The following is a 22,059-nucleotide window of genomic DNA, read 5'->3' on the forward strand; positions in this document are numbered from 1 at the left end:
AGGCCTGACAGCCACTCTGTCAACCCGCAGGAGCAGACAGCACATGGACAGACAGATATTACCCTCATACACAACTCTCCCTCTGGCCCACAATTCCAATGTTGCAGCCCAGATTGGCTCCACCAGGGCAAAGAGTTTCTATTTACGCCCTGGAAATGATGCTGATGCATATGCAGTGTGCTGTAACCACGAGAAAAATAGCTTTCAGATGCCTTTCAGAGTTATGCTCCATTTCCTGTTTATACACCATGTATATTTGAGCACGCAATGAGATATTAGATTCTGGCATCTGTCCAAATGTCTTTTTATGGGATAGTTCACATTAAAATAAAAATATGGTCATTATTTACTCATCCAAACATGCATGACTTTGTTTTCATATGAAAAAGAAGATGGATTTTGAAGAGTGGGGCTTATATCCATGCATTTATCATGAACAGGTACTATAGCTTTCCAGCTTAAAGGGATAGCTCACCCAAAAATGAAAATGACCCCATGATTTATTCACCCTCAAGCCATCCTAGGCGTATATGACTTTCTTCTTTCAAATGAATACAATAGGAGTTGTATTAAAAAAATGTCCTGGCTCTTTGAAGCTTTATAATGGCAGTGAATGGGTGTTGAGATTTTTAATTACAAAAAAGTGCATCCATCCATCATGAAAAGTGCTCCACATGGCTCCGGGAAATTAATAAAGGCCTTCTGAAGCAAATCGATGTGTTTCTGTAAGAAAAATATCCATATTTAAAACTTTATAAACTGTAATCTCTTCTGCTAACTGAGGTACGCACGTTCACGAGAGACTGCTGTTCCAGCAGATAAAGTAGGGCAAATATTAAATACTTATTTACAATGCTTTTCTACAAATGTTCATAATAATGGTGACTGGTTTACCTGATCTCATGATGAAAATGTACCTGAGGGAACTTTTTCGCAAGACATGAAATATGTAGGGTACAACGGGGCTAAAGGCACCACCTAAGAAAAAATATGCTTTTCACTGTGCCCAAAGTGTATAATTGCAGAAAAATACATACATTTGTATTGAAAATTTATGGTGCAACAGATTTTTGTCCCACACTGTAACATATCTATCAGGGAGGGGGAGGCTGGAACCCGAGGGAGACATGAAAGGCCTCCAGGTCAGGTCAGGGAGCTTGGCGGGTCATGGCGGGTCAGACAGTTCAGGATGCCATGGTGGATCAGGGAGTTTGGGGGGCCATAGCGGAGCAGACAGTTCGGGGAGCCATGGCGGGTCAGGCGCTCTGCAGGAGCAGACACTGGAGGGCTGGACGGTACCAGCGGAGACATAGAAGTCTCAGGAGGGCTGAAGGGGACCAGCGTAGATGTAGGAGACGAAGGAGAAAGGATGGGGCAGTAAACTCCAGTGGGAGCACCATTTCCAAAATGTTTAAATGGCTTGACACATGAGAGGCCGGCGGGCTTGACTGCAGAGCAGCTCTGGACCGGGCCGGACACTCTCCAGACATCGAAGGATACCTTCCCTCCAGCTCAGCCCAGTGGCGTCTGGGAGGTCCACGGGGCGATGGTAATTGGCCCCGATCCAGAACAGAGAATTGGTGGTGGCATCGTCCAATGCCGTCACTGCGGCGAGGCTGCAGAATTCCCGGGGCGAACTCCATAAACGAAAGATCCTTGAAGGCTAGGGCGGCGAATCGTGCAGCGGTTTCCATTTTTCAACAGTTTTAAAGGTCCTGTCTTCTGTCACAGTGTCGTAGGGACACACGTATGAAACTTGTAACAAAGTAGACAGGACGATGAACTCATAGGAAATAGGAACTTAAATACACTTGATAATTAATAACAGGTGGAGGAGTAATCAATTAACTAAACAAGAACAGGGAAATGACCAAATAAAGAAATAGGAATTAAGGCTGGGGGTAAAACACAGAATCATGTTAATTATTGTGCCTTTTAGCCCCAACGTTATTTAAAAACTGCTGTTTTAATTATCTTAAAACTGTTTGAGAAAAAAATTCGTAAGAAGACGTTTGTCTCAAGATATATTGAATAATTTTAGCGATTCTCATTTGCTACTTAAATCTACAACATTTTTAAACACATCAAATATTAGATCGAGTAAGCACAGAATCAACTTTGCACTGCTGCCCTTGACCGTGTCAAAGATCAGCCAATTTTGCATGTGTATGTTGAAAAGTGAATGTTTTGGAAAGTGCTATGCCACGTTTTTCTGCCATCTAGTGGTTTAGAGGAAATAATATCAAAGGTGCCTTTTACCCTGGGTTGCCCTTAGCCCCATCATGCCCTACGAATAATTACATATCACTGCAGTTTCAAACAGAAATGAGCATTACAGACGGTAAAACATCGAGCACTTGTAATCGTTTTCGTACAAAGTTATGATTATAGCTCTATATGTTTCACTTTCTGGATGTAACAAGTACAAGGTAGCTCATCCGACACAGAATTGGACTTAGGATGTGGAATCCTTGGGTACGAATTCCATAAAAAACATGACTCACGAAAAGAGCTGAAAGATGACAGATCAAAAAACAAGCTAAAACGGCATGTTTGCAATACCGTTTTCACATCACATTCGCTTTTGTTCATACTATCTGGTAGTTTAGGTGTAGTGCAGTTGGTAAGGTATTTTAAAACATCATGGAACATTAGAGTTATAGCGCCACTCAACAGACATTTCAAGTCAGAACTGGGGTGATACGTACAAAATCAGTGTCACATAAAATGTACCATATGTACGTTCATCTGTTCCGGGGGGAAAAAACGAACACTCTTTTAGTGCCACTCATTGGACATTTCACATCGAATATGTCACAAATATACATGGCGGTCGTATTTTTCGTCTGGTGAAGATGTTCCCACAGGTATGTTTGCGTCATGAGATCAGTTTGCTCAAAGTAAACCTCCTTTTTTTTCTCAAATACCTCCTACTCTGAGTATTAAGACCCTTGACATTACATCTTAAGGTCCACTGGAGTCAGTCCACATGTGTTCTGTACAAAATGGCAGCTCATTAAACCTCTGTGAAGTTCATTTCACTGCCCAGCATTGTTAGCCAGGAGCTCCACTTGAAGCTCCGTTTGAACCATTAATTAGTTTAAGGATTCAAATCTCATGCTGGAAGATCTAGAAAAATCCAGTGGTGACTTTTCTTGCTCATATGAAGGTTGTTTGTCTTTTCTCGCTGAGCTGTATATGTCACTCTGTTGAATTACCTCTGAATAACAAGAGCTTATGCACACAGGAGGGAGTCAGACAGTAGCCGCTATTTACAAGTTAGCACATGGGTTTTGGACAGATGGGATGCTGTCTGGAAGCCGGCGTTGGGAATAGAGAAAAGCATCTTCTCTCTGAGAAATAGAAAGAGCGGTTCTAGGAAGGTCGGAGGCTTGTACATGTCTCACTGCCGCAGCAAGCCCATTATCGGGCTCTCTCCGAACCCTCCATCTCTAAGAATCCCCCGAGTGTCGAAGAGCCCCGTGTCCCATCCATCCACACTGGCGGGGACTCCATTACGTCCTGATGGAAAGCGATGGAAAACCAATTGGGGATACAGGGCCGTGCAAGTACGATGCATGGTCACACGGCCTGCCACAGACAGGCAATCTGCTGTGATGAAGAGGCCCTTTACACAGCCCGCCTGCGTCCTCTAGGATCCCCTTCAAGCCCCGCTGAGCCCAGCACCCACTTTACCCGAACCCGACGCACCCGCACATCAGCACTCATCAAATTAGAAAGCGAGATAGCGAGACGTTTTGCATTGTGTGCTGTTTCTTTTCAACGTCTGTTTGAAGATCTCAGAGGTCACTGCACATGACCTCTGTCTGAATAAACATCTCACAGTGTGAAATTCTGCCTCAATCATCACTGAACTTCAAAAAAAATCTGTTTTTATTTCATCTAATACAGCTTCATGTTTATTGTTGATTTACATGCCTTCCAAGAGGGTCTTTTGAAATTATTCAAATGAGTTTTTATTAGTTTTAGGCATAAAATGGATCTAATTAGTCTGATGAGAATGCAGTGATTCTGTTGCACAGCCACTCTTGAGACCCGCATCACAGCGCAGTAAACAAAACGCCCTCCTGCAATGTTCTTTCATTCAATTTACCTGCTGTAACAGCCTAACAAGAGAGGTCCTGCAGGGCTTAATTTCTCTGTCCTGTTCTGCGTTTCTGCACAGGTGCCGTACGTGAAGGTGGCTCCGGAGGACATACTGAAGGTGCAGTTTCCTCGCTTTACCACGCTGGACCTCAGGCCCACTAATACAGACATCAGCATGGCTGTAGCCGGACTGCTAACGTTCTTCAACAGCAGCACGTCGTGTCTCATATGTGCTCAGGCCGATTGTGAGTATCACATGGTTTCTATTATATTGTGTATATTTATTGATTCTTATGCTCACAAAGGCTGTGTTTATTTGATCAAACATAGTCAGTAAAATCTGTCTGAAATGTTATTACAATTAACTTTTCTGTTTTATTTTATTTTATTTTATTTTTAATTGGTTGTGGCAAAGTTTTATTTTCAGCAGCCGTTACTCCAGTCTTCGTGTCACATCATTGTTATGAAATCATTTTAATGTACCGATTTGTGTTCAAGCATCTCTCCTTCTTATTAAAACTGGTTGTCCTGCTTAATGAAGGGTTGAAAGTGTGAAAGTTGTTTTTCGCAGGATTCTTTGATGAACGGAAACGGAAAATTTTGTATATATATATATATTATTATATATATATATATATATTAAAACACTATTTTTTCATATTATAGTATTATGTTTATATTATGTTTTTCAGGGTTATGTGTGATTTAACACAAATTTCTTATCAAAAATGATCTTTAATGAAATCAGTTCATAAATCTTTAACAGTCTAATCAATCTTTTAAAAGGTAATCAAATAATAATATGACATTATTTATTGTAATTTAAAATAAAATGTTGAATTATTGTTTTGTTTTTTTGTCAAATTAGATGCACCACAACAATAAAAGCCCTTTCCGCCCCTGAATTAAAAATAAATCGTTTGGCAGCCCTATTTATATCTCACAATTCTGACTTTTCTCTCAAAATTGCATGATACAAACTTTCCATTCCAACTTTTTTTTCTCAAAATCGTGAGATATAAACTCACAATTGTTTTTTTTTTCCCTCATAATTGACTTTGTAGCAAAGTTGCGAGTTATTAAGTCAGAATTGTGAAAAAAAAATTTCCCCTCAGAATTGGACTTTATCACTTGAGCAGTTGTATTCAGTAAAAATTCAGTAAAGTCAGAATTGTGAGATATAAATAGGGCTGCCAAGCGATTAATCGCGATTAATCACATACAAAATTAAAGTTTGAGTTTGCCTAATATATGTGTATGTACTGTGTGTAATTATTATGTATATATAAATACACAAAAATTAAAGAGAAATATGTTACGTACAAAATAATTGTATTTATATATAATATAAATTATATACAAATTTTAATAAATACATATACTTGTAAATATTTCTTAACTATATACATGAATGTGTTTGTATTTATATATACATAATTACACACTGTACACACATATATATTAGGCAAACTCAAACTTTTATTTTGTATGCGATTAATCGCGATTAATCATTTGACAGCTCTAGATATAAACTCTCCAATTGTGTGAAGAAAACTCAGAATTGCTGCTTTTTCTCAAAATTGCGAGTTTATATCTCACAGTTCTGACATTTTTCTCACAATTGGTAGAATTATATCTCACAATTCAAACTTTATAACACAATTGCGAGTTAAAAATATAATAATAATACAATATAATAACAAAAATATAATTTCCCCCCCCTCCGAATTGGACTTTATCACTTGAGTTATTGTCTCACATCTTACATCTCTGAAAAAGAAAATTCAGTAAACTCAGAATTTTTTTCCCAAAATTGTGAATTCTGACTTTTTCCTTGATAATTGCGAGTTTACATTTTGCATTTCTGCCCTTTTTTCTCTCAATTGTGGATTTATATGTCACACTTCTTTTTCCTCACAGTTGGTGGGATTATATCTCACAATTCTTACTTTATAACGCAATTGCGAGTCATTAAGTAGGAGTTATGGGATATAAACTCACAATTCTGAGAAAATATCCTTTTTTTACCTCAGAATTGAGTTCAGAATAAACACAATTATGAGAAAAAAAGTCAGAATTGCGCAATTCTGACTTTTTTTTCTCATAATTGTGATTTTATAGACCACTTTTCTGACTTGATAACCCGCAGTTGCGAGTTAATATCTCACAATTCTGAGAAAAAAGTCAGAATTGCCGGATAATCAAACCGTCCTCATATACTGAGAGGGCAGATTAATCCATATTGGGATATAATGTCCAAAGTTTATCATTGTTACCAAAATAATATTGTTTATTATGCAACCCTAATACATATTTCCCAAACATCACTATACTATATCTAAGATATAAGGAACTTCAACAATTCTGAAATAAACAACTAAATAAATATAATTTATATTACTCTTTCTCGCCCACCGTGATTGACGACCCCAGCATTAGAAGCAAAACAACAACAACAAGCATGTGCAATAATTACATATTCTGCTGGACTCTTTCTTAATTGGCACATATAGAATTGCCTGCATCTGTCAAGCAGCAGATGTCCTCTTGTATAGATCGTTACAGCTGCTTTCTGACATATGCATTCTCTACTAAGAGAACACAGAGTTTTATAGCGGTACATGCACTCTCTTTGCAACAGTGTGCCATTGTGCACGTTCACAGACTCAAATAGGCAACTTGAATGCTTCATTACGTTCTGCTGATTATTAAGCAATAAAAACTGCTTATTAAACCTCACTTATCCACATTGTTTTGATGATGACGTTGATTTCATTTCATGCTGTTTGACTGTACCGCATTGTTGGATTATTTCAAATGTGTTTATTCTTTCTCTTGTCCATCTGTGTCCTTCAGGCATTCATCATTCGTGCTGTCCCATTCATTCACCATCAAACACCCACCCTGCCGCTAATGTCAACGCACTCTGCCGAAACAGAGATGTCCATGGAAATGAATGGCTGAAGGTTTAAATCAAACCCACTTGTGTAGTCAAAGAAAATGCAGCTGGCGGATGACCCTTCGTAAAGTCTCCTTATTAGACACACGTTAAGTTCAGCTCGGCAGAGGATTAAAGTTTAGTATTCTGACTTCGCATCTCGGAGCGAGGATGCCGCAAATTACCCAGAGAATCCAAACAAAGTCACATTGCCCCTTCAGACAGTGGCTACCTTTCTCCGTAATCAGCTTAAGGCCTTCAAGTGGAACAGCTATAATTCCCACTAAGACGTCAGAGAGGGGTGTAGAGAGATGGCAAACTACCAATACAGACTTCAATACAGAACAGGGTCAGGACTGTACCAAACGGATACTACGTTTTGTATTGAAAATTACCTTATATCATGTGGGCCAAATTCGGGATTTAAGGATTTGATCCCTCTAATGAGTTAAATGGGAGACCTAACACTTAACGGATGCTGAATTGTAAATTGATTCACTGAACTGAAATTCAAAGAAATTTAACACAATCTCAAAAGTTTTGTGATAAAACGTGAATAATTATATCAGATACAGTACCAGATTTTTCATGTTTTTGTAAAGAAGTTTCTTCTGCTCACAAAGCCTGCGTTTATTTGATCCAAAGTACAGCAAAACAGTAACATTTGGATATTTTTTCTATTTAAAATAACTGTTTTCTATTTACATATATGCAATTTATTCATGATTTTAAAGCTGAATTTTTAGCATCATTACTCCAGTCTTCAGTGTCACATGATCCTTCGGAAATCATTCTAATATGCTGATTTGCTGTTCAAGAAACATTTGTTATGATTATTATTATTATCATCAATATTTGAAACAGTTAAGTAAGTTTTTCCAGGATTTTTTAATGAATGGAAAGATCCAAAGATCAGCATTTATCTGAAATAAAAAGCTTTTGTAACATTATGCACTATATTATTCAAAAGCTTGTCAGTATAATTAAAAAAAAAATCAGAAATTAATACTTTTATTTAGCAAGGATGCTTTAAATTGATCAAAAGTGATGATAAACACATTCATAATGTTACAAGATTTTTATTTCAGATAAAGGGTATTCTTCTGAACTTTCTATTCTTTGAAAAAAACTCAAAAAAATGTACCCAGCTGTTTTTTAACATAATAATAGTAGTAGTAATAATAATAAATAATAATAATAATAATAATCAATGTTTTTGAGCAGCAAATCAGAATATTAGAAAGATTTCTGAAGGATCATGTGACTGGAGTAATGATTCTAAAAATAAATTATGCTAAAAATAAATAAATTACATTTTACAGTATATTCAAAGGGAAAACTGTTATTTTAAATAGTAAAAATATTTCAAAATTGTACTGGTTTTGCTGTACTTCAGATCAAATAAATGCAGGCTTGGTGAGCAGAAGAGACTTAAAAAACCTTACAAATCAAAAACTTTTGATTTATTTTAGATATTATTTTTGCACATTTGTAAGTTCAGGTCTTTCAAAACAGATTCAATTTCTTATACAGTGCCACAAGAATGTTATTTATTAAATATAATGAAATTTTCACTACAATTTAAGATTTTTTTTATGTTTTTTAAATGATCTGCTCGCCAAAGCTACATTTATTTAACCAAAAAATACAGTAAAAACAGTAATATAATTACAATTTAGCTATTTTCTATTTAAATATATATTTTAAAATGTAATTTATTCCTATGATGATCATTATTGCAGTCTTCACTGTCACATGATCTTTCAGAAATCATTCTAATAGGCTCATTTGGTTCTTAAGCAACATATTATCAGTGTGCAACTTAATAGTTTTGTGGAAAATATTAATGATACTTTTTTACAGAATTCTTTGATGGAAGAAGTCAGTTTAAATTCAAATTCAGCATCCTGTTTAGGAATTTAATTATAATTTAAAAGGTGTTCTCATTTCTGTTTTGAATGATGCACAACACTGGTGCTCAGATGAAGAAACTCTTTCAATACTGACTGTAGGGGATTGGTATGCCATTGTGATTATATCTACACTAGCAATATCTAAGGTTTATCTCAGTTCTAAGTCCTTAAAAGACCCTGGTGTTTTGTTCATTCTACCATGGAAAGCTGAAAGCAGACAGAGTTGCAGGTAACTTGAAAAGTTTGTCTTGTGGTACACTCTAAATTTAACCATTTCGTGCTCATGCCAAGCTATTACTCAAATGTTTTTCTCTTTGTACCTCTAGAGTAAAAGCCCGACTTTCTACGCAGAGATGAGTCGGAAACAGGAAAAACAAAATAACATTGTTTTTCAGCTAATAATGAGTGCATGCGCTCCCTGAAGAATTCTGTAGGAAAATAAAGGAGATTCACAGCAGCGACAGGCCAAACTTAAAATGCGTTGTGACAGAAAACTTTTAGAAAACTGTACCAAGGTGCTTTTGACTCCCACAAAAATTCCCTTAGAGCTAAACCTAGCAAGCTTCCAAAATAACCTCTATTAACTCCAGCTATGTGATATATCTTTCTAAATAATATTTCATTTCTGTCAATCAGTGCATGTATAGATGTAAGCATGTCTGAAATGTCACAAATCTATTTTCTTTTTTACGCTTAGAGGTTATATTTGCATTTATAATCTTAAAATATAAACCCAAAGGAACTTGTGTATTGTACTAAGAAAAGTATATTGGGAAGGTCATACTGAAAGAAAGTAAAGAAAGTTATATTGTGAAAGTTTAATTTAGCTCAGCAAAAGGCTTCTTAATCTTTAAAACACTATTCCAGCAAAAGTCTATTCTAAATGTATGACTTAAAGGGATAGTTCACCCAAAAATGAAAATTCTGTCAATAATTACTCACCCTCGTGTTGTTCCAAACCCGTAAGACCTTCGGAACGCAAGTTAAGATATTTCTAATAGAATTTGAGAGCTTTCTGACCCTGCATAGACAGCAATGCAACTGACATGTTCAAGGCCCAGAAAGTTAGTAAAGACATCGTTAAAATAGTCCATGTGACATCAGTGGTTCAACCGTAATGTTATGAAGCTATGAGAATACTTCAGCTGCTGCTATCAGTAATGCTGGTAATATGAAAATTTATATGTCAATAAAAGACATTTACCGCCATTACAAATATTTTCCCAAACAGCTGTTGGAGGAGGACATTCACACTATTGTTGATGTGTTTGTAGACCTGGAACAAATATGTACGCACCATTGGCTAGCTGCTCCGCGCAGTGGCTGGTCTGGGGCCCATTGTGGGTAATAGTCACTTCTGCTTTGGCTGACAAACATTACGGGGAGGCAAAGTGGGCGTGCGAGCCAAAAGGTTGAGGGAAAATGCCGCGGGCTGTAGTGACTGGCCTTCAATACCTTTCTATAAGAAGCGGATGATGACTCCCCGCGCTGCCAGCGTAATAACCCTGTTCACCTGCGCCTCTGTGTTTGCTTGTCGTCTTCCGTTACTGTTTCTTTTTCTCTCACGCTCAGTCTCACAGGATGTACAGCTCTCATTAATCACTTAGCATGCTGACAGCTTAATAGAGCATGGCCCACTCATGAATACTTCACAGAGCTGGCTTGCTGAGATGACACCATACAAGGACAGTTATTAATTCGACCTATAGAGCATTAAACGTATGAGTTTATCTATAAGCAACCGATTGTGATCGTTGTATATAAAATGCATATTTTTATTTTTATATGTCTAGCACGATGTGTCTGTTCTGATTAGCATTCTGTGCCGACGGTGTAACCTTCTTTCAAAAGCTGTCTTTATATTTTCTTTAAAATGGTCCAACTTATTTAATTGAACTGATAAAATGTATAACTTGAATTCAGTGTCAGGCTGCCAAATGCATAAATGGAAATGTAATTTGCTAATATTGGAGGCTTTTGGCCTTCATTTGACAGAATAGTGGAAAAGCAGCAGAAGAGAAAGGAGGAATGGGTCTGGAACAAAGCCAGACGGTAATCACAGAAAAAGCCCAACTTTTTAAAACTAAAATGTCTTGAGACACCTATAAATGCCCTCAAATAAACGTGTCAAACGGATCAGGTGAACTCAAAACCAGCCTATTATACCAATGAGTTACGTCACAGCTCAGGATTGTCACTAGTGAAAGTTTTGAGACTGTACTTATGGATCTAGTTGTACCATAAGCCAATTTCCAGTTGTCACATTGTCATTTAGTTGTGTCTTTAAATGCCCTTACTAATATTAACCATGGTTTTACTACAAATAAAACCATGTTTATTGTAGTTAAACCATGGTAGTCACAAAGTAACCATGGTTCTGCTATACTAACCATAGTATAACCATGGTATTTGTAGTAAAATGGTGGTTATGCAAATGGTAATCAAAAAAAAAAAAACATGGTTATTATACTTTTATGCCTTCAATAATAAAAAACAGTTAATTTTCGCAGGGGTGCTAACCGATAGCTTTTGACACTGAGATGAAGGAAAAATGCAAACTGAAACATTTTGCCGCTGAGATGAATAGAAACGCTAACCTGTAGCTTTTAGCACTAAAATTAATAGAAATGTTTGACAATCAGATGAAGGAAAAATATGAACCGATACATTTTGCCGCTGAGACAAATAGAAATGTTAAACAATAGTTTTTAGCACTAAAATTAATAGATATCTTCTGAAATTGAGATGAAGGAAAAAATGCAAACTGATAACTTTTGACACTGAGATGAATGAAATGTTAAGCAATAGCTTTTAGCACTAAAATTAATAGAAATGCTGATAACTTTTGACACTGAGATGAAGAAAAATGTGAACCGGTACATTTTGTCGCTGAGATGATTAGAAATGCTAACCAATAGCTTTTAGTTCTAAAATAATAGAAATGTTATCTGATATCTTTTGAAACTGAGATGAAGAAAAAAAATGAGAACTGATTTTGTCGCTGAGATGAATAAAAATGCTAACCAGTAGCTTTTATCACTAAAATTAATAGAAATGTTAACCGATAATTTTTGACACTGAGATGAAGAAAAAATGCGAACCGATACATTTTGTCACTAAGATGAATAGAAATGCTAACCAGTGGCTTTTATCACTAAAATTAATAGAAATGTTAACCAAGAACTTTTGACACTGAGATGAAGAAAAATGTGAACCGATACATTTTGTCGCTGAGATGAATAGAAATGCTAACCAGTAGCTTTTAGCACTAAAATTAATAGAAACGTTAACCGATAACTTTTGACACTGAGATGAAGGAAAAGTGTGAATTGAAACATTTTGTCGCTAAGATGAATAGAAATGCTAACGAATAGGTTTTAGTACTAAAATTAATAGAAATGTTAACTGATATCTATTGAAACTGAGATGAAGGAAAAATACGAACCGATAACCGATGAATAGAAATGTTAAACAATAGCTTTTAACACTAATATTAATAAAAAAGCGAAATGATAACTTTTGACACTGAGATGAATACAAATATTAACGAACAGCTTTTAGCACTAAAATTAATAGAAATGCTAAATGATAACCTTTGACACTGAGATGAAGGAAAAATGCAAACTGATAATTTTTTGACACTGAGATGAATACAAATATTAACAAACAGCTTTTAGCACTAAAATTAATAGAAATGATTGACAATGAGATGAAGGAAAAATGCGAACCGATACATTTTGCCACTGAGACAAATAGAAATGCTAACCAATAGTTTTTAGCACTAAAATTAATAGAAATGTTAACCGATATCTTCTGAAATTGAGATGAAGGAAAAATGTGAACTGATAAATTTTGACACCAAGATGAATGAAATGTTAAACAATAGCTTTTAGCACTAAAATTTATAGAAATGCTAACTGTTAACTTTTGAAACTGAGATGAAGAAAAAATGCGAACCGATACATTTTGTCGCTGAGATGAATAGAAATGCTAACCAGTAGCTTTTAGTACTAAAATTAATAGAAATGTTAACTGATACCTATTAAAACTGAGATGATGAAAAAATGCGAACTAATAACTTTTGCCACTGAGATGAATACAAATATTAACAAACAGCTTTTAGCACTAAAAATTAATAGAAATGTTAACTGATATCTTTTGAAACTGAGATGAAGGAAAAATGCTAACTGAAAACTATTGACACTGAGATGAAAAATTAAGAGGAAAAATGTGAACCGATACATTTTGCCTCTGAGATGAATAGAAATGCTAACCAATAGCCTTTAGTACTAAAATTAATAGAAATGTTAACTGATATCTTTTAAAACTGAGATAAAGGAAAAATGTGAACTGATAACTTTTGAAACTGAGATGAATAAAAATGATAAACAATAGTTTTTAGCACTAAAATTAATAGAAATGTTAACCGACACCTTTTACATTGATATGAAGGAAAAATGCTGACCGATAACTTTTGACACTGAGCTGAAGGAAAAATAGGAACCGATAATGTTTGACACTGAGATGAAGAGAAATGTTAACTAATAGCTTTTAGCACTAAAATTATTAGAAATATTAACCAATAGCTTTTGACTCTGAGATGAAGGAAAAATGTGAACCGATAAATTTTGTCGCTTGGACGAATAGAAATGTGAAACGATATCTTTTAGCCTTAAAATGAATAGAAATGTTAACCGATAACTTTTTGACACCGAGATGAAGGAAAAATGTGAACCGATAAATTGCTGCTGAGATGAATGGAAATACTAACTAATAGCTTTTACCACTAAAATGAATACAAAATAACTTTTGCTATTTGATGAATAGCTTTTGAAAATATGTGGTTTTCTTCATTCCTACTACTCTATAAACCTCCTTTGGATGAGGCGCTAGGCTTCGTCTGGCTGCAAAGGTCCGTACCGTGTAGTGAGGTGAGTAAGGTCTCATTATTGAACAAAATTGCCTGACCTGTACTATCCAGTCAGGAGACCCAGAAGATCACCAAGACCCTGTGTTCGTAAGGTATTACCCAAATTATTCTGAACGGGGTCAGACAGGTGAGCGCTACAATCTCTTTCAAGTTTGTCCTCTTGAACTAAAGGAGCTCAAGGATTTAATTGAAAGGAACTGAGCTTTGGTGCCCAGTCTGAACACAGCGAATCAAATACACACACTTCAAAGAGGTTTCCCACCTGTCAGGTTTGCTGCGCCTCTCCGCCAGGAACAGAAATATTGTACTACTTGTTTGCCCGACATTCTTCTCACCGCTTTGAAGTGATCTGTAATTAAAGATGATTAAGTGAAAAATTCAGCCTACGTCCCACAGAGAGACAAAAACCGAACCGTGGGTGAATTGGGATGATCTAATTCTCCTGCCTCTTCAAGAGGAAGACGACAAATGTGTAGATAAAATAAGGATGGTACTCTAAAATCAAACAAAAAGCCCCTGAAATGAAAAGTCAGAGTCACGGAAGTCGTAGAGAATGGATCGCCTTTCTAGAAAAGGGCACTTGAGATGAAGCAGGACGTTGGAAACTCTCTTTTGTCTGGCTGTGTTTATTTCTGAAGTTCTCTCCTTTGTGCTGGAAGACATTAATTTAATGTGATAAGGAGCGTAATGGGATTCTGACATGCGTTGTTAAAGGAGGGAGACAAAAGCTTTTTTTCAGTGGCTCACACCCCTTCAGCTTTCCCTTTTTCTGTCTAATGAGAAGAAAAGAGCGCAAGAATGGTTGTCTGGCCCCGGGCAGGATGAGATCTGACTGAAACGCTTTTTTTTTAGCCAGAACTGATGTAAAAGGTTTACCAAACTCTTCAACTTGCTTATTTTGAAAAAAAAAACAAGGTGACCGGACATCAACATAATGAATTGTGACTCTTTAAAAACTATTAAATATTGCAACGCTAGTATGTACTGATACACCCCATATCAAAGAAAGGATGAACAGGTGCTGTAAGAGTTTTCACCTTCATTTTCACAGTAATTTTATTCTGATTAATCCCTTATATGTCTCCATCATTTTTAATCAAAATGTCATCTTCCGGTGAAATGACAGACTTTTATCTGTTGACGTATGCCAATTCTTCAATCATTTATTCCGCTTAAACCTTATCTCTCCGCAGTCGACTGCAAGCTTACGTTCATTTTTGAGTGCAACGCCCACATCTTAAAATTCAAATTACTGCTGTTTAAGAACCAACTCCACATCTTACATTTATTTCCTTTTTCACTAGTCCATTTCACTCAGATGATGTACTGTATGTCACAATACAGAAGAAAAGATCTGTTGCTGCGGCTGATTTGTCACAAATCCAATATCAACATTAAATGTACAGTACTTATAGAAAGCGGATGTGTAGTTGAGGAACACCAATTGAGAAAACCAAACATCCAAAACCATCTAAAGCTGTGAACAGCTGCATAAACTACTTGGACTAGTCTTAAAAGTTAGTCTTCCAGGTCTTTTCTTTAAGAACTAGTGAAAAATAAAACACATAAATACATTTAAAATACATTTACTTCATGCTAAGTATATTATAAATATGTTTACATATTTTATTTAAAAAAAAATACCTTGCTGTGCTTTTAGTATGCTAAACTGGTATATTTAAAGTGCTAAATTGGAACAACTAAGTTTATACTGAATGCATTTTAATTGTTTAGAAGTAGTGATGAAGTCCAACTAAAGATATACTTGATTGTTTTGCATTTAAAGACCAATATTATTTAAAGATCACATAATCCTCATCAATAGTGACATTAAAACATATTTAGGCTTAATATTAAGAAGTGTGCACTGGGCACAAGTAGTACTGCCAAAAAAAAAGCTATAGCAAGCGATATGTCAGTAAATATGTTAATAGACTTGAAGTATACTTAGTATAAAATAAATATATTTTAAATCTATTACTTTTTTACTAGGGATTGGTCATAACCTTTTTAAATTCAGTTACATAAAATTGTACATTGGTCTAATTTGAATCTAAAAAAGTAAGACTGATTACCACATTGTTAACTGCTAGTTAATCAAACTAGTTCATAAGACACGGTCTTAACATTGTGACCAGGTTTATGCAGGTGGGCAAACCCAGCTAACAAAAATATGTTCAAAGAACATTTTGCTAATTTTTCCATAAAATTGTAAAAATATTATTTCTGAATGTTCTCTGGACATTAAAAATGTCTAAAATATCTTTCTTGGTTATGCGAACATTAAGGGAACATTCCATTTTATAATTTTCAAACATTGTTGTAATGTTACTTTTGAGTGTTCTCTTCTGAATTCATTTAAAATGTTAGTTGGGTGTCAAACTGAAGCGTTTCAGCAAAAATGTTTCCATGAACGATATATAAATAATGTTTTTGTGCTGATGTTTTAAGAACATTATTAAAGACCAGTTAAGTTAATGAGTGAACATACTATTAAAGAAAAAGTTCACAGAAAAATGAAAATTTTGTCATTAATTACTCGATGAAATCCAGGAGTTTTCAGACCCTGCATAGACAGCAACACAACTGACACGTTCAAGGCCCAGAAAGTTAGTAAGGAGATTGTTAAAAGAGTCCATGTGACATCAGTAGTTTAACCTTAATGTTATAAAGCTACAAGAATACTTTTTGTGTGCAAAGAAAACAAAAATAACAACTTTATTCAACAATTTCTTCTCTTTGCCAGTCTTCAACACAAGTTCACAGGAGTACCACGACTCATGTGTGATAAATAAAGTTATTTTTGTTTTGGCCACTCTTTATTTTAAGGTCTAGCTATTAACAAACCTTTAACCAAGGCTTTTGCCTCAGTAAACTCCTATTTTGCCGCTTATCAATAGTTAGTAAGGTAGTTGTTAGGTTCAGATATTGAGTAGGATTAGGGATGTAGAATATGGTCATGCTAAAAAGGTGTTTTATAAGTACCAATAAACAGCCAGTATGTTAATAATAGGCATGCTAATAAGTAACTAATTAATCGTGATAATTGTTCCCTATACTAAAGTGTTACCTTTGTTTTCTTTGCACAAAAAGTATTCTCGTAGCTTTAAAAAAATCACAGTTGAAACCTTGAACGTGTCAGTTGTGTTGCTGTCTATGCAGAGTCAGAAAGTTCTTGGATTTCATTAAAAATATCTTAATTTGTGTTTTGAAGATAAACAAAAGTCTTACAGGTTTAAAACAACATGAGGGTGAGTAATTAATGACAGAATTTTCATTTTTGGGTGAACTATCTCTTTAACCTTACTGCCCACTAAACATTGGACGTCGGATAGACGTGCAGATCATGTCTATATTGGGTCCGTGACATGGAAAAGACGTGACTACGACGTCATATGCGCAGTGGGTGGAAGAAAGTTTGTTCATAACTTCCTAAAGTTTGGAGAACATTCCCTGTTAACTAGGAAGCAGGCATTTGGCTAAAACCAGCCTAACAGGATGGGAGGCTACATTAGACCAGCAAGCCTGCGTAGGATGGTTTTGTTTGTTTGTTTTGTAGCAAGAATGGTGGCAGTTCAGCACAAGTCTACTGGAAGTTAGCAAAACAGCTGACTTTACCTCAGATTTGTTTACGCATTGTAGCATAGTCAAATCCAGTCCACCGAGTGCACGTGTACATACTTCTGTTATTTACCTGTGCAAATAGTCTTCTGCTATGTTTGCACTGTGCTCCGCTGAGCTTTTAAGCATGTGTGTGTTTTCAGCCGTAGCATATGTCCATGTTGTGCGTGTGCTTTAAAGATAAATGAACATGGCGCTTTGTAAAAGCCCAGTGGAAAGTGATAGCTGTGGAAATGACTGGCTGCTCAGAGTGAATGGAGGCTAAGCCTTTATCACAGTCTCTGTGTGGGAAGCGGCTTTGTGCTTTTCTCTCGCCAATGCTAGAACCTTCTCTTTAACACCTTACCCACTGCGCTAACTTAACACTACACTCTTTCATCTTCTCATTTACCTTCCATGTATCCTCACATTTTGCCCTGTAAGCCAATCCTCGCTCATTTAGAGTCCAAAAACTCCGCGTTTTGCTGTTCTCACAAGTTCCTGTCCAACTCGATGGGTGCAGTCAGCACATGTGTTAGCTAGCAATGCTATAGCGCCGTGTTTAATGTAGTGCACTAAATGTGAAATTGCATGTGATGTGCAATGAGCGAAAAACAGGAACCGAATGCTTATGGTTAATCAAATATACGCTGAGTAACTCGGCAGGAAATTGAGATGACAGCTGTGAGGAATGGCATCGGTTGTTTTATGTGTGAAGTCAGCAGCTAAAGCCTTTCAGATTTAAAGAGTCGAATCTTAATAAACCAGTGTCACATTCTGTTGCGATAGTGTTGTGCATTTCGCGAGTCCTGTATTCTCCTGGGCCTCGTAATTGCCAAAGGAACCAAGATTAAACACTCGGGTGATTATGATTTCACTAATTAAATTAGCTGCGGACATAGAGTACAGCGGAAAAAAGCTTTGTTATTGTTGTTAAATTCAATTAAAAATATTGGCAGATAATTTAGCTGAAATTTGTCAGACAAATATAATAGCATTGTATTCACACCCACAGAAAATTGACTCTAGTCCCATAAAAGGGACGATCCCATGGTATCATAATTGCTGTGAAAAGAGAAGGAGGATGTATTTCTTGTTGTGAGCAAAGGTGACACAAGTCAGGATGCTGAAGTGTTTTGTGTGTGCCCCTTTTCAACAGGCCTATTAAACCTGGAGGTGTTACTGCGACAGTTTCTCATCTCCAAGGAAACCCTTTCCGTTCGCATGCTGGATGACAGCCAGGATCCCACTCCCCTTCTCAAGGAGATCCGTGATGACAAGACTGCCACCATCATAGTGGATGCCAACGCTACCATGTCTCACGTTATTTTGGAAAGGGTACGTCTCACAGCTTGACAGTCGTCCTGTTGCGGGAAAAAAATCATTATTTTTGTCTCAATACCGATGAAACAGGATCAGTTTAATTAAATCAAAAGCAGTGAGTTACAATTAATACGATGGCATTTTAAGGCCACATTAAAATGTATTTTTAAATATAAGATTACGAGATTAAAGTCATAATATTTCAAGAATAAAGTCAAAATATTATGTGTATAAAGTTGAAATACTATGAGAATAAAGTCAAAATATTTCAAGAATAAAGCTGAAATATTACGAGTATAAAGTCAAAATACTACGAGATTTAAGTTGAAATATTTTGAGAATAAAGGCGAAATGTTTCGAGAATAAAGACGTAATGTTTCAAGAATAAAGTTGAAATTACAAGACTAAAGTCGAAATACTACAAGAATGAAGTCGACATATTACGAGTATAAAGTCAAAATACTATAAAAATGAAGTTGGAATATTTTGAGAATGAAGTCAAAGTATTTTAAGAATAAAGTTGAAATATTTCGAGAATAAAGTCAAAATAATTTGAGAATAAAATCAAAATATTTAGAGAATAAAGACTGAATGTTTTGAGAAAAAGTTGAAATATTACGAGAATAAAGTCAAAATATTACGAGTATAAAGTCGAAATACTATGAGAATAAAATTGGAATATTTCAAGAATAAAGTCGAAATATTTCGAGAATAAAGTCGAAATACTACAAGAATAAAGTCGACATATTACGAGTATAAAGTCAAAATACTATAAAAATAAAGTTGGAATATTTTGAGAATAAAGCCAAATTATTTTAAGAATAAAGTTGAAGTATTTCGAGAATAAAGTCAAAATATTTTGAGAATAAAATCAAAATGTTTAGAGAATAAAGACGGAATGTTTTGAGAAAAAAATTTAAATATTACGAGAATAAAGTCAAAATATTATGAGTATAAAGTCGAAATACTATGAGAATAAAATTGGAATATTTTGAGAATAAAGTCGAAATACTACAAGAATAAAGTCGAAATACTACGAGAATAAAGTCGGAATATATCGAGAATAAAGTCAAAATACTATGAGAATGAAGTCGAAATATTTTGAGAATATAATTGAAATATTTTGAGAATAAAGTCGAAATATTTTGAGAATAAAGTCGAAATAATTTGAGAATAAAGTAAAAATATTTTGAGAATAAAGTCGAAATAATTTGAGAATAAAGTCAGAATATTTTGAGAGTTGGGAAGTCGAAATATTTTGAGAATAAATTTGGAATATTTTGAGTAATAAAGTCAAAGTATTTCGAGAATAAAGTCTAAATATTTTGAGAATAAGGTTGAAATATTATGAGAATAAAGTCAAAATGTTACAAGTATAAAGTCGAAATACTACGAGAATAAAGTTGGAATATTTCGAGAATAAAGTCAAAATATTTCGAGGATAAAGTCGAAATATTTTGACAATAAAGTTGGAATATTGCAAGAATAAAGTTGAAATATTGGAAGTGGACTAAGCGCACACACCCAGTCGACATTCCTTTGAGGGGCACTGTAGCCCTATTATTTAACCCTTTTTAATACTTTGCAAATATATGTGGGATTGTTAGCAGAAATCATACCATGTGTTATACTCGCAGAGACAGTATGCTTGGAAATAATATTTCATGTCTTCAATTGCATTTGTTATTTGTAGTGTGCCAGCAGTAAGCTTTTTGCTTTTGGTACTTTTAATATAAAACAAAGTCTCAGCTTTCAAAATCAGTTTTATAGCAAAGTACAAACTATGTGTCTTACAATAATGTGTTTTCAAGCTCTTTAATGTGTCGTGACAGATAGCTGTGTTCATGTTTTCTTTGTTACAATTTCCACCACCTACTCCGCAAAAAACATCTGTGGCGTCCAATCTTGCATTCCTCAAGATGTTTTTAATTAAAAACAACTATCAAACATTCTAAAGGTTGACGTGGGCTCCAACTTGTTAACATAAGTTACAGTTACATTGTTGTCTTTTCTGAGGTATATAACGTGTCTTTTCACAAGCTGTTTTATTCACGTTATAATGCAGTAATTGATTGGACATAATATTTAACGTCTTCTATTCATTATTTGTAGCACACCAGCCACCCAGTAATCACAATCATTTTGTGCTTGGTTTCTTTCAGTATAACACAGCTTAGCTTTCAAATTCTGTCAATTTTATCACGAAATACAAATTATAAATGTGTTTTTCATCTTTATTTCAAGTTTATAGAAAGATATAAAGGTGAAGGAACATCAGAAGGCATGAAAAAAACAGTATAGCCTAATTTAAGAAACAAATGTCTCATTATTGTAATCGGACAGATGATTGACTTACATGGCACTTAAACTGAAGCGAATACAGCGATCTGTTACGCCACATTAAAGAGCGTGAAAAACACATTATTGTAAGATATATTGTATGAATTTCACTATAAAACTGACAGAATTTGAAAGCTGAGACTTTGGAATATCTCCCGGTGCTCCCAATCCGGGCCAATAGACTAGAATTTACTCTCAATATATTAGAACTTTAATCGCGTTATTTCTATGAATTAATTCTCGTAATTTCAACTTTATTCTTAAAACATTTAGACTTTATTCTGGAAACATTTTGACTTTATTCTCGAAATATTTCGACTTCATTCTCATAATATTTCAACTTTATTCTCGTAATTTTGACTTTATTCTCATAGTATTTCGACTTTATTCTCATAATATTTTGACTTTATTCTCGTAATTTCGACTTTATTCTTGTAATTTCAACTTTATTCTCTAAATATTTCAACTTTATTCTCATAATACTTCAACTTTATTCTCGTAATTTCGACTTTATTCTCGTAATATTTCAACTTTGTTCTCGTAATTTCGAATGTATTTCTTAAAATATTTCGACTTTATTCTCGTAATTTCGATTTTAGTCTCAAAATATTGCAGCTTTAATCTCAAAATCTTTTTACTCTAGCAACTTCAAGTTTATTTCAGCTCAGACTTTTCTTCTCAGAAATGTTTCACAATTCTGACTTTTTTTAAACGTAAGTTTATATTGCAATTCTGAAAAAGAATTGTGAGAAAAATGTCAAATTGACCCTTCACAGGGAGTTTGATTGACAGGTGATCTGACCAATCATAGCGCAGAATCTGATATTTGTGTGTACTGATGATAATTTACCTCTTTCCGTGGATGAAACAAGATACCTTCTGATGTTCATTCATGTTTATTTCACGCT

The 22,059-nt window shown here is 34.9% G+C and overlaps 1 protein-coding gene across 1 annotated transcript in view; it reads left to right on the forward strand.

Annotated features, from left to right (window-relative positions):
• The window catches only part of grik4 (glutamate receptor, ionotropic, kainate 4), a 455,824-nt gene that overhangs the window by 298,557 nt on the left and 135,208 nt on the right, over positions 1-22,059 (forward strand). Inside the window, exons 6-7 of the mRNA XM_051129192.1 lie at positions 4,187-4,352; positions 18,648-18,826. Coding sequence (XP_050985149.1) covers positions 4,187-4,352; positions 18,648-18,826 — 345 coding nt within the window. The remainder of the gene's footprint in view (positions 1-4,186; positions 4,353-18,647; positions 18,827-22,059) is intronic.

Source organism: Labeo rohita, chromosome 15 (assembly GCF_022985175.1).
Source record: "Labeo rohita strain BAU-BD-2019 chromosome 15, IGBB_LRoh.1.0, whole genome shotgun sequence".
NCBI lineage: Eukaryota > Metazoa > Chordata > Actinopteri > Cypriniformes > Cyprinidae > Labeo > Labeo rohita.